Source organism: Phyllostomus hastatus, unplaced genomic scaffold (genome assembly GCF_019186645.2).
Source record: "Phyllostomus hastatus isolate PE091 unplaced genomic scaffold, TTU_PhHast_1.1 phas_contig_38, whole genome shotgun sequence".
NCBI lineage: Eukaryota > Metazoa > Chordata > Mammalia > Chiroptera > Phyllostomidae > Phyllostomus > Phyllostomus hastatus.
In genome coordinates this window covers 10,804,902-10,818,182 of record NW_025333869.1, presented here as the reverse complement: position 1 = coordinate 10,818,182, position 13,281 = coordinate 10,804,902, and the positions used below count along the sequence as shown (strand labels likewise).

Sequence of the window (13,281 nt, the reverse complement as noted above, 5' to 3'; positions counted from 1 at the left end):
CGTCCCAACATCCGAATTATAGGGGCACCATAAGGGGAAGAGGAAAAGCAACAGATTGAACACGTATTTGAACAAATAATAAAGGAGCACTTCCTCATTCTGGCAAAGGAAATAGACTTTCAGGAAATCCAGGAAGCTCAGAGAGTCCCAAAGAAGTTGGACCCAAGAAGAAACACACCAAGGCACATCATAATTACATTAGCCAAGGCAAAAATGAAGGAGAGAATCCTAGAAGCAGCAAGAGATAAGAGGACAGTCACCTACAAAGGAGTTCCCATCAGACTGTCAGCTCATTTCTCAAAAGAGACCTTGCAGGCAAGACGGGACTGGAAAGAAATATTCCAAGTCATGAAAGACAAGGACCTACATCCCAGATTACTCTATCCAGCAAAGCTCTCATTTAGAATGGAAGGGAAGATAAAGTGCTTCTCAGATAAGGTCAAATTAAAGGAGTTCATCATCACCAAGCCCTTATTTTATGAAATGTTAAAGGGACTTATCTAAGAAAGGAAGATAAAGAAAAAACATGTATAGTAAAAGGACACCAAACTCATAATTATTAACAACCACACCTAAAGCAAAACCAAAAGAAACTAAGCAAACAACTAGAACAGGAACAGAACCACAGAAATGGAGATCACATGGAGGGTTAGCAAAAGGGGAGCTGGAGGAGGAGAGAGGGGGAAAAGGTACAGAGAATAAGTAGCATAGATTGTAGGTTGAAAATAGATAAGGGGAGGGTAAGAATAGTATGGGAAATGTAGAAGCTAAAGAACTTATAAGTATGACACATGGACATGACTAAAGAGGGGGATATGGGTGGGAGAGGGTGTACAGGGTGGAGGGGAGTGAAGGGGGGAAAATGGGACAACTGTAATAGCATAATCAATAAAATATATTTAAAAAAGAAATTCATGAAATAGGAGATTCAGTGAGCTTGGATGGGAGGGGGTGAGGGAGTGGTACATGAAAAGGAAATGAAGTCAAATTCTAAAGAGCTTCTGAGAAAAAATTCATCCTACAGAAAGAAACAGAATAATCTAGATTTACCAACAGAGACAGGGGGGTTAGAGGACTGGGCAAAGCAGGGTGAATCTCATTTGAATCTATTTTGATCCCTATGAAGTTGTATATGTAAAAGCACTGGGGAAAAAAGCTCAGGGTGAAATTAAACATTGTATCCCTCCTCTCACATATTTTTAGAGTGATACCTAAATTTTTCATTAATAACTTTTGGCTTGCTGTAAACAATGACATTTTAAAATAAAATGTTAGATCATTCTTAAGTCTATTGAGTAGAATCTAAATAACATAACAATCTGACACCTACTTACCACTAATTAAAACATGAAGAAATGTTTAACAATTAGAAATGTTAGTGTTCTTTTTCTCATTAAACTCCTATTTCGTTTCCACATCTCCCACAATAAGATGCCCTAGTAATATATTTTGATACATAATTCTCCATATCAAAAATATATAAATATACCAGCCAAGATGGAGGCATCGGTAGACACACTTTGCCTCCTCACACAACCAAAATAAGTACAACAAAAATTTAGAAACAAAAAAATCACCAGTACTGACAGAAAACTGAACTGTACGGAAGTCCAACAACCAAGGAGTTAAAGAAGAAAGAGTCATCCAGACTGGTAGGAGGGACAGAGTCGGGCCGCTGGGTGAACAGTGCTCCCAGCAAAGTGGCAGCTGGCGAACCCAGCGAGGCAGCAGTTGTGCAGGGGCAAGGCGCACAAGGCAGCTAGGGGGACGGGCAGTTGCACATTTGTGTGCCAATAAACCAGGCAAAACTGGGGAGTGAGACAGACCACACAACCCAGGGCCCCAGCTCTGGGAAATAAAGGCTCAGAACAGCGAATGAAAACACCTGTGAGGGCTGAGGTGCTGGGAGAGACTCCCAGCCTCACAGGAGAGTTCTTTGGAGAGACCCACAGGGTCCTAGAACGTATACAAACCCGCCCACACGGGAATCAGCACCAGAAGGGCCCAATTTGCTTATGGAAAGTGGCAAAAATGACTGAAATCCGGCAGAGAGCAGAGCAAGCCCCATTGTTCTCTCTTGGACCCCACCCCCACATACAGCATCACAACCCAGCAACTTGGGTTGCCCCACCCTGGTGAACACCTAAGGCTCCACCCCTCACTTGATGCACCCCTAACAGGCACATCAAGACCAAAAAAAAAGGCCCAAATGAAAGAACAGATCAAGGCTCCAGAAAAAATACAACTAAGCGGTGAAGAGAGAGTCAACCTATCAGATGCACAGTTCAAAGCACTGGTGATCAGGATGCTCACAGAATTGGTTGAATTTGGTCACAAATTAGATGAACAAATGAAGGCTATGCTAAGTTAAGGAAAGGAAAATGTACAGGGAACCAATAGTGATGGGAAGGGAACTGGGACTCAAATCAATGCAGTGGACCAGAAGGAAGAAAGAAACATCCAATCAGAAAAGAATGAAGAAACAAGAATTCAAAAAAAATGAGGAGAGGCTTAGGAACCTCCAGGACATCTTTAAATGTTCCAACATCCGAATTATAGGGGTACCAGAAGGAGAAGAGGAAGAGCAACAAGTAGAAAAGTTATTTGAACAAGTAATAAAGGAGAACTTCCTCATACTGACAAAGGAAATAGACTTCCAGGAAGTCCAGGAAGCTCAGAGAGTCCCAAAGAAGTTGGACCCAAGGAGGAACACACCAAGGCACATCATAATTACATTACTGAAGATTAAAGGTAAGGAGAGAATCTTAAAAGCAGCAAGACAAAATGAGAGAGTTACCTACAAAGGAGTGCCCATCAGACTGCCAGCTGATTTCTCAAAAAAGACCTTACAGGCAAGAAGGGGCTGGAAAGAAGAATTCCAAGTCATGAAAGACAAGGACCTACATCCAAGATTGCTCTATCCAGTAAGGCTTTCATTGAGAATGGAAGGGCAGATAAAGTGTTTCTCAGATAACGTCAAGTTAAAGGAGCTCATCATCACCAAGCCCTTATTATATGAAATGTTAAAGGGACTTATCTAAGAAAAAGAAGATCAAAAACATGTATAGTAAAATGACAACAAACTCACAATAATTAACAACCACACCTAAAACAAAAAAAGCAAAAAAGAAACTAAGCAAACAACTAAAACAGGAACAGAATCACAGAAATGGAGATCATATGGAGGGTCATCAACAGGGGGGGTGGGATGAGGAGAGGGGGAAAAAGGTACAGATAATAAGTAGCATAGATGGTAGGTAGAAAACAGACAGTGGGAGGGTAAGAATAGTATGGGAAATGTAGAAGCTAAAGAACTTACAAGTATGACACATGGACTTGAACTATAGGAGGGGAATGTGGGTGGGAGAGCATGTGCAGGGTGGGGGGGAATGCAAGGGGGAAAATGGGATAACTGCAACAGCATAATCCATAAAATATATTAAGAAAAAAACACCTTGACCTGAATTGTGGGGAAAAAGAAAACCTCAGAAATACTTTTTATATTTAGCCCTTTTCTTCACCATGAATGGTTCAACTTGCTTCCACGTCCAATTCAGTAGTTTTAACATAGTTGTTATATGGAAAATCTACAATATCTTCTGCTTTGTCCACTACATTTCCTAACCTGTGTTGTCTTTGGCCTAGGACACCCTCCACTTTTTAGTCTGATTTTCTTTGATCCATTTAAGTTTTAGCACTACTATCAGATTGTATTTTCCCTACCAGTTTAACACTCAAAATATATTACCTGTGTTTTTTAGAAAATGTTCTCATGAATTGAAATGCTTTTTTTTTTTTTCACTAAAAACTAATAGTAATAAAATATGCCATAGTTTGGTGGAAAATATTTACAAACTTTTGTTTATCTGCTATCAAATTATGGTCTGGTTCTAAGATACCATCCACATATTTGGATTCTCCTTAATAAAAACCATTTTATAGTCTTTGCAGGTATAAACTATGTCAACACAAATTCTAATTTTTAATAATCTTTTTTTAACCCATAAAATTTGCAGGTAATTTCTACTTACTGAATTAGAAATTATATTTTATGAATATTTAAAAGTTTTCATTACCAGTTTAGCATGTCTAAGCATATTTAATTTTATCATTACTCTTTGTCTAGGATTCACCGAAAGCCCAGCTACGCCGGACAATAGAATGTTGTCGGACCAATTTATGTAACCAGTATTTACAACCTACACTGCCCCCTGTTGTTATGGGTAAGATAGCAGAGAAAAGTATGATTAAAATTTTCAGTAAAATATTTTCTCTGGTTTTACCAATATGCAATTTTTCTAGAATTTAATTTTTTTTCTTTTAATAAGATGTGATGGGAATACATGTTTATTGTGTACTTTCATTGTCAGGTCCATTTTTAGATGGCAGCATTCGATGGCTGGTTGTGCTCATTTCTATGGCTATCTGCATAATTGCTATGATCATCTTCTCCAGCTGCTTTTGTTACAAGTAAGAAGATAATTTTTCTGATGCAGAATATTTTGTTGAATAGTAGATATAAGTAGTTGTTCTTAAAGCCAATAGACAGAAACCATTAACTGCTAAATGTAATTCAGAAAGCACTAATTTGTATTTGCTCTTTATATCTGCTTAAATTAACTAGATTATAATTTTCTTAAGGGAAGAGGGGATCTTACTACCAATAATTTAATTAGACACAACATTATATTTGTTGTTATACTCATGAGTACTTATGATTTCCTTATTTTATGCAGTATTTAACTTTCTTATATCTGAATGTTTAAACCCTGGTTCAAGAAACCAACTATGTTATCATTCTGTAGTTATTTGGGGCTTAAGAATTGTTTATATTGCATTTTGATTTCAGAAGCAGTTGCTAAGAGAGAAAAAGTAATAAGAGGAGGGCATAAACTCCAAAAATAAAATGTTATCTTACTGACTAATGAATACAGACAAATTAGTGACAGGTTACTAAACCTATAAATAAACACAAGTATATAAGGAAATTTAGCATATGATAAAAGTAGCATTTTAAGTCACTGAGGAAATGATGGATTAATAAGTAGATTTGGGAGTAGATAGCTATATGGGAAAAATGAAGTTGAATCGATTCCCTATACAGAAATAAATTTGAATGAGACTGGAGCTAGGTATATACAAAATGAAATGATTAAAGTACTAGAACAAACCACATAGGAATTTTGTAAAATAATCTCAGAGACCCTGGCTGATGTGGCTCAGTGGATTGAGTGCTGGCCTGTGAACCAAAGGGTCACTGGTTCGATTCCCAGTGAGGGCACACGCCTGGGTTGCCATCCAGTTCCCCAGTAGGGGCTGCATGAGAGGCAACCACACATTGATGTTTCTTTCCCTCTCTTTCTCCCTCCCTTCCCCTCTCTCTAAAAATAAATTAATAAATAAAAGTAAAATAATCTCAGAGGGTGGAAGATATTTGGAGTCTAACATAAAATGTAGGGGTAAAAAATCCTTAAAAAAAGGAAAGATTGACAATGTCAACTACACAGAAAAACAACTTTATCGTGTGGCAGAAACCACCATATATGGCCAGAAGACAGACTAGCAGTGAAACACATGGTCAGCTCATGTTACAAAGAACTGATTTCTTGAATATAAAGAATTTCTATAAATCTAGAAAGAAGAAAATCTAACAAGTCATTGGGAAAATGGGTCACAAAAATGAACACATTATTTATCCAAAAAGAAATGCACATGGTTCCTAAAAGAAAAATTGAAAGATGACTAAAAAATGCTCATAATGTCATGTACACGTAGAACAAACTAATAGCATTTGGCGACGGGGCTGGGGGGAGCCTGGATGAAAGAAGTTGAAGAGATTAGCCAAAGAACAAAAATGCATAATCCATACACCCAGAAAACAGTGTGTTGATGGCCAGAGGGAAGGATGGGTGGGAGCTGGGTGGAGGTGGGCAAAGGAAGGGAAGTGGGGACATCTCTAATAGTGTCAACAATAAAAATTAAAAAGAATGTTCATAGTATGAAAAATATAAATTAAAATCATACTGAGATCGTTATTTTTCACCTATTATACTGACAAGAATTCAAATGTTTGGTAATAGGTCTTTGAGATGAAGGGGCAGCTTGGGCATAGGTATTTACTTTTTCTCCCCAGACTCAAACAGCAATAGTTTTTAACTTCTTTGTCCAACCAGTTGGGGGCCTTCTTTGTCCAACTAGGACAAAGAGCACAGGAAATAATAGCAAAAGTATTTGGAACTATGAACATATGGATGAATAATAAGTGACTTTACAAACCTAAAAAATCTGAATCCCAGGCCAGAAATTGATAGGGAAAAGGCAACCAGTTTATACTATAGAACTCCTTGAGAAGCTCAGAAATTGGTAGTACTAGTTATCTCTGAAAGTGAAGCTGAGAGGAGAAGTAAGACCAAGCAAATTGCCTGACAGTCTATTTTTAGAAAGTCACTCTGTATTGGCAATCTAATATTGCATTAAGAAATCACTTCCAAATTTGGTATTGCATTAAGAAATCACTCCCAAATTTTCAAAACTGCAGTTATTATCTCTCACTGTTTCTATGGGTCAGGAATTCCATAGTCAGGAACCACTTGTCTGGTTGGTTCAGGATCTCATCTGAAGGCTTGACTGGAGCTGGTAGATCACCTTCCAAGGTAGCTCACTCCAAGGCTCTTAAGTTGGCAAGTGACCTTAGTTCTTCTCATGGTACCTTCTCCACAGAGCTAATTGAAACTTGGCTTCCCTCCAGAGTGAGTGATCTAAGAGACAAAGGTGGAAACTGCAGTGCTATTTATGATCTAGAGCAGCGATTTTCAATCAGTGTGCCACAAGAATTTTTTAAAACATGGAATACCTGCCCTGACTGGTGTGGCTCAGTGGATTGAGCACCAACCTGGGAACCCAAAGTTCGCTGGTTTGATCCCCAGCCAGGGTACATGCCTCAGTTGCAGGCCAGGTACCTACCTACCTAGTTGGGGGCCTGTGAGAGGCACCGAATATCTCACACATTAATGTCCCTTTCTTTCTTCCCCCCTTCCCTTCTCTGTAAAAGTGAAAGTAAATAAATAAAATCTTTAAAAAAAAAAAAAAACATGGAATACCTGACTGTTTAGTCAGGGGAACTGACTGACCTCTTCCCTCAGTCAGATAAAATTACAACAGCCAACACAATAGCCATCTAGTGTGAATGAATCAAAATTATATCTATATTTTTGTCAGATTGCCAAATAATGTATTTTTGGTGTGCCATGGAATTGTAGTAGTTTATGAATGTGCCATAAGATGAAAGAGGTTGAAAATTGCTGCCCTAGACTCAGAAGCCATATCATTACTTCTCCCACATTCTCTTGGTCACACAGGTCAGCCCTAAGTGCATTATGGGAGGGAAGTAAGTAAGGAATGCATACCAAGAAGTGAGGATCTTTGCAGGTCATTTTGCATGTCAGATATCACAGACATTGACATCCCCATTTACATTCTGAATGATCATAACTTCCCCATCATCTCCCTAACAGAAGGCTAGAAGTGTAATCTCTGGAAAGAACAAAAATAAGGTTCTCACCTGTGATACCCTACTATTGAGGGTGAGGTATTATAGTGATAGCAAGGAGGTAAACTGAACATTTATGTACTGATTGGTGGGTCCCTCAGCCTTCCAGTATCCTATCAGACAGGCTTGTTAAAGATAGCAGATAGGAAGATTCTTCTAGGGGAAATCTATTCAGTTGGAGAGAAAAATACTAAACTTGACTTTAGGGCCCAGTGAACTGGCCCAGGAATATTTATCTTACAGGGAAGCCTGTAATCAATAAGACCCACTCATATACTAACAGCTGCCAATCAGACAGTAAAGGACATTTGATCCCTGAGGAAAAGGAAACAAATGAGTTTCTGACTGCACAACACAGGAGGACCCCAGTGTAGCCCAGCAGAATCTGAATCAAGGACACATAGTTAAAAGTCTGGAGAGAGAATAGCAGCTACAGTTTGCATGAGAACTGTAGAGGAGAGAGCTTTGCAGAAAAAGAATCTGGAGATCTGCATAAGGTTGCCATTGAATATTTAGCTGAGTCTTCATCAGGAAGTACAAGTGAGGAAACAACCTAAGGCTGGGAATAGAAGTGTTTCCACCAGCTGTGGAACTTGAAAACCTTGTAATTCACAGGGCATTGGTTAGAGTACTCAGAGGGTCTTGTCTCAGTATTGCAGAATAATTAGCTCTACACTAAGCATGGCTCTGGTCCTGTCTCAAAAATAAGATCCAAATGGATTGGATCTTTTTCAGGTAGTTACATTTTCAAACAATCAGGAAATGAAAATCATAATATCTAATGTGAATTATACACTGGGTAAGATTAATGGCAGTGAACATGAAGACAGCAGTAGAAACTAAACACACACACACACACACACACACACCCCTGGCTGGTCTGGCTCAGTGGAATGAGTGCTGGCCTGTGAAGCAAAGGGTTGCCAGTTCGATTCCCAGTCAGGGCACATGCCTGGGTTGCTGGCTAGGTCCCCAGCAGGTGGCATGCAAAAAGCAACCACACATTGATGTTTCCCTCTCTTTCTTCCTCTCCCCTCTCTCTAAAAATAAATAAATAAATAACCCCCCCCCCCTTTTTTTAAGAACTTAAAAATGAATCAAGCACCCATGAGCTGTGGCACTTAAATATATATAAAATTAGAGTTCCCAAAGAAGAGGAGGAGACAAAAAAAGTATTTGAAGAAATAACGACTCCCAAATTTTTCAAATTTAGTGAAGACTATAAACCCATAGATCCAGAAGGCTCAGCAAACCCTTACTACAAGAAACATGAAGAAAACTACACCAGGGCACATCACAATCAAATAGCTCAAAACTAGTGATAAAAAAATTTTAAATTCAGCCAGAGGAAAAAGGGCAGATTATATACAGAGGACTAAAGATAAAAATGGTAACCTACTTTTCGTGGGAAACAGTGCACACAAGAATACAGTGAAGGCCCATATTTAAAATACTCAAAGGAAAAGTCATGAATCAGAATTCTGTGCTCAAGGAAAATATTTTTCAAAAATGAAGGTGAGAAAGATTTCAGACATACAAAAGTTTGAAAGAATTTATCACCAGCAGATCTTCACAAGAAGTGTTAAAGGAAAGTTCTTTTTTTTTTTTTTTAAAGATTTTATTTATTTATTTTTAGAGAGGGAAGGGAGAGAGAGAGAGAGAGAGAAACATCAATGTGCGGTTGCTGGGGGCCGTGGCCTGCAACCCAGGTATGTGCCCTGACTGGGAATCGAACCTGCAACACTTTGGTTCGCAGCCCGAGCTCAATCCACTGAGCTATGCCAGCCAGGGCTGGAAAGTTCTTCAAGTAGAAAAAAAATTATGCCAGGTAGAAATATGAAGCTACACAAAATGAAAAGCACTGGAAATGCAGATCAAAGGAACCCTGACACAAGCTAATGTCTTTTAAGAGGACACATGGACAAAGCCAAGGAGGGTAGGTTTGAGGGTAGAAGTCGGGGATGGGTGGGGCAGGGGGTGTGGTGGGGTGAAAATGGAGACAACTGTGTTTGAACAACAATAAAAAAATTTTTTTAAAGGTTAACTGAAAAGAACACTCATCTCAGAATCAAATGATGGAAATGCAAGTGTGTGATCTAGAGCAGTTCATAAAATTCACAGACACCACAAACTGTTCATTTAACCTCTTTTTATAGTTTTAAACTAAATATTACAGATTATCTTATGACTGCCTTGTATACTTAGCTTTCAAATTTTATTTACTTGAAGACCAATTGTTGAGCAAATTCACAAGATTTTGGTATATCATATATATTTAGCTCAATTTTAACATGATACAAGTTTTTATCTATGACAAACCATATAAGGATAAAATTAAAGTTAAAGAGGAGTATATATTTCTTCATATTGGGATTAGTATTTTTTATGTCATTAGTCATTAATATTTTGTTTTACTTTTTTCCTGATGACTATTTTGTTCTAGTCTAAAAATATTTGAAAATTTATTCTTCTTGAATCTGATTTACGTTCATGATAACATATTCCTCAAGATCAATACCTTCTCCAAAAACCACCTCTCTGGCTGTCACTTCCTTTCAGTGTGTATTAGCTATTATTTCTGTTTCATTCGGACAGTTCTTTGTATTTTCCTTTGTCATGGGATTTCTGTCATTTTTTGTAAATGATTTCTTTACCCTTAAAAACTGGTGAGTACTCATGATCTACACCTAAAGCATTTACTATTTTTACCTAACATTTTTTCATTTGCAGTATTTGTTTACTTATTCATAATCATTTGCCTAAAGTCTGCCTTTCCCACTGGACAGGAACCTCAGTGATAGCAGAGGTTACTTGTTTGCTGACATGGATGATGGCTAGCTGATAAATTACTTTTCTGTTCAAGTATTAAGGAACATGGTGAATCAGTTTGCCCTCTTGCCCCATGCTTGATACACGGTAGTAGGTACTTGTTAAATTTTGTTGCTGTTCATCATCCTCCCCTTGACCCAGAATATCTGCTTAGAAGCAGTATCACAGATTAATTATCATATATAAAGCCCACTTCTAGCTGTATAATTGGCCCATCATTCTCACTTCCATTAGGGGACATCTCAGTCCCACTAAGTTCAGTATTAAAAATGGGTGATTTTGATAGTAAAGTAATAGCAGCAAAATATATTGCCAAGTAATGTTTCATATAATAAAAAATTTAATAAACATTTACCTAAAAATGGAACAGCCAATCAGCCTTAAAGTGGTTAAATATAAGAAAAAACATGCTTTATATTCATGTTTATTTTTATTATTTTCATCACTCTCCATTTATTCTAAGTTTTAGGTCCAAGTTTTCATTTGGCATATTTCTTCTGTCTGAAGAACCTCATTATAATTTCTTGCATGTAGGTCTACTGGCCATAAGCCAGTCTGAAAAATCTTTTGCCTTCATTTTCCAAAGGTATTTGTACTGGATATAGAATTCTGGATTGACTTTTTTTCCCCCTTTATGGATATCACTTCCTTGTCTTCCAGCTAACATGATTTTCATAATTCTTATCTTTGGCCCACTGTATGTAATTTTTTTTCATGGTTTCTTTTAAGGCTTTTCCCTTATCTTTGGTTTCAAACAATTTAACTATAATAAAGATATGTGTGTTTTTAAATTATATTTTATCATTTATGATAGTTTGTCAGAATGACAAACTGACTTTTAAAATATATATACATATACATATACCCACACATACCTAAAAGTGGGTGTGCCTCTTCTCTTAGACTTTTGTTAGTGTTGAGAGCTTGTGAATCAGACTGGTTAAAAATTCCATAGGGCTTGGGCTTTGTTTAATGTTTGGGTCTGTGCCTTCAGTGCATCACAGGTTTCAAGCTCATTTGGTGATAATCTGATATTATGTTGTTCTTGGGGGTCAGGATTTGGATGTAGAAGCATTTTCCTCTGTTTCTGCCAACCCCCTCAGCTTTTAGCGTTTATTACTTTCATAACTGTACCACAGCAGAGGTCTCTTTCTATACAGCTCTTACCCCAGAGGTAGCCTGATGTTGTATGTTACTCGGGGTGGGGGCAGGTGGAGAGAGAGAGTAGAGGAGGGAATGTCTTTTGTCCTTAGGGTAGGCTCCTGTATTGCTAAACCTTAAGAGGCTTTCTTAGGATTTTGACCCTTCCTGAGTATCAGTGGATCTTTGTCTGGTGGGGCAAGGAAAATGTTTCCTATAATTCCCTCAGAAACAGAGGGATTTACTTCTCCTTTCCCAGAAGTAATGGATCTTTGCCTATGCCCCATGGGGTAGGGGTTCAGGAAAGCACCCCCCCACCCCACCAAAATGACAATGAGATCCATGTGTGGAGTTCACTTAGTCATCATAATGCAAACACTGAATACTGATTTAAACAAGTACTGTGCTTATAACTATGTTGAGAGGATATAAGGACAGAAATATATCCTCTGTCCAGTGCAAGGGCAGTGGGGGTATTAAATGATGAGTTAAACCTTCATCTTCCACAGTGTGAAGTCAATAGTTAAAGCCTAAAACTGAAAAACTAAAAATGTCAACATAAGCATGTTATTTAGAAATAATGGGGTAAACATGAAACAAATCAGCTTAGAAAATTTGGAAATGTTTTGTTTCCACAAGTGCAAAATGGGTGGGGAGAGGTGAGGAGATAAGATGGGAACTGTTGTTTTGTTTCTAAGCCACAAAGAACTATAGTAAGTAGGTTCTGTGACTTCAAGTGAAACAAAGTGTAATGAAATCAATTTTACCATAGGCTAATTGATATAAAACAAGAGTTAAGTTCCTATGGTATCTCATCAATGTTATAATGAAACAAAATTATTTGAGGACCTACTATATATAACTTTTAAAATAGATTAATACAGAATTTTGATAAAATTATAAACAATGTTCTAAAGGTGTTACAACACAAGAGTGTAGATGAGAGTGTGGGGGAAATGGGCACTTACACCATGGTGGGGAGAGAGTAACTGATATAACTTTCAAGGAGGCCAGGAGAGCACCCCATCAAAAATCTAAACTTAGTGCTTGTACTACACAAACCTTGTGTGGGATAAGACTAAAAACAATCTAAGTGTTACCAGTTAGGGAATAGTTAACAGCCATACAATTAAGTACTATTTAGCCATTAAAGAAAACAGAGACTATTTATGCATTTCTGTGGAGTGATCCCTTAGATATGATGCTAAGTGAAAAAGCAAGGTGCAGAATAGCACGTATGGTAGACTACCATTTCTGGAAGAAGAAGAAGGAGAAAAATAGCAGGGGAGGTGATCACCGTGTATGTCTTTGTTTGAATATGCATCAGTGGTCTCTGGAAGATTGCCTAAGAAACTGGAAATTGTTATAGTTCTACGTTCCTTCTGGGAAAATGAAGTTGATGGCTTAGCAATGAGGGTGGGAGGAAGGTTTCTCATTGCACACCCTTTTGTACCTTTTAAATTCAAACCATTTGAGTCAGTTACCCTTATTAAGTTATAAATATAAGATTATAAAAATGGTTAAGTATATTGGGCTACCATATACAAAATAATTTAATTTGATTCTATAGTTTCAGTTCTATAAAGTTAAAGGACTGAGAGAATCAAAAATTTTAAACCTTGAAAATGTACTCATTACATCAGCGTGGGGAAGGTTGCCTTAAATAGGACACAAAAACATGTATCAAAAAGGAAAATTTGATGAATTTAATTTGACAACATTAAAATTAAAAACAGACACAAAAGACCATAAATGGAATGACA

At 37.6% G+C, this 13,281-nt stretch overlaps 1 protein-coding gene across 4 annotated transcripts in view; it reads left to right on the top strand.

The window, feature by feature from the left end:
- BMPR1A (bone morphogenetic protein receptor type 1A) overlaps positions 1-13,281 on the top strand; it is a 173,194-nt gene that overhangs the window by 142,816 nt on the left and 17,097 nt on the right. For all 4 annotated transcript variants that reach the window (XM_045841809.1, XM_045841806.1, XM_045841807.1 and 1 more), the window contains 2 exons: positions 4,127-4,223; positions 4,371-4,470. In XM_045841809.1, coding sequence (XP_045697765.1) covers positions 4,127-4,223; positions 4,371-4,470 — 197 coding nt within the window. The remainder of the gene's footprint in view (positions 1-4,126; positions 4,224-4,370; positions 4,471-13,281) is intronic.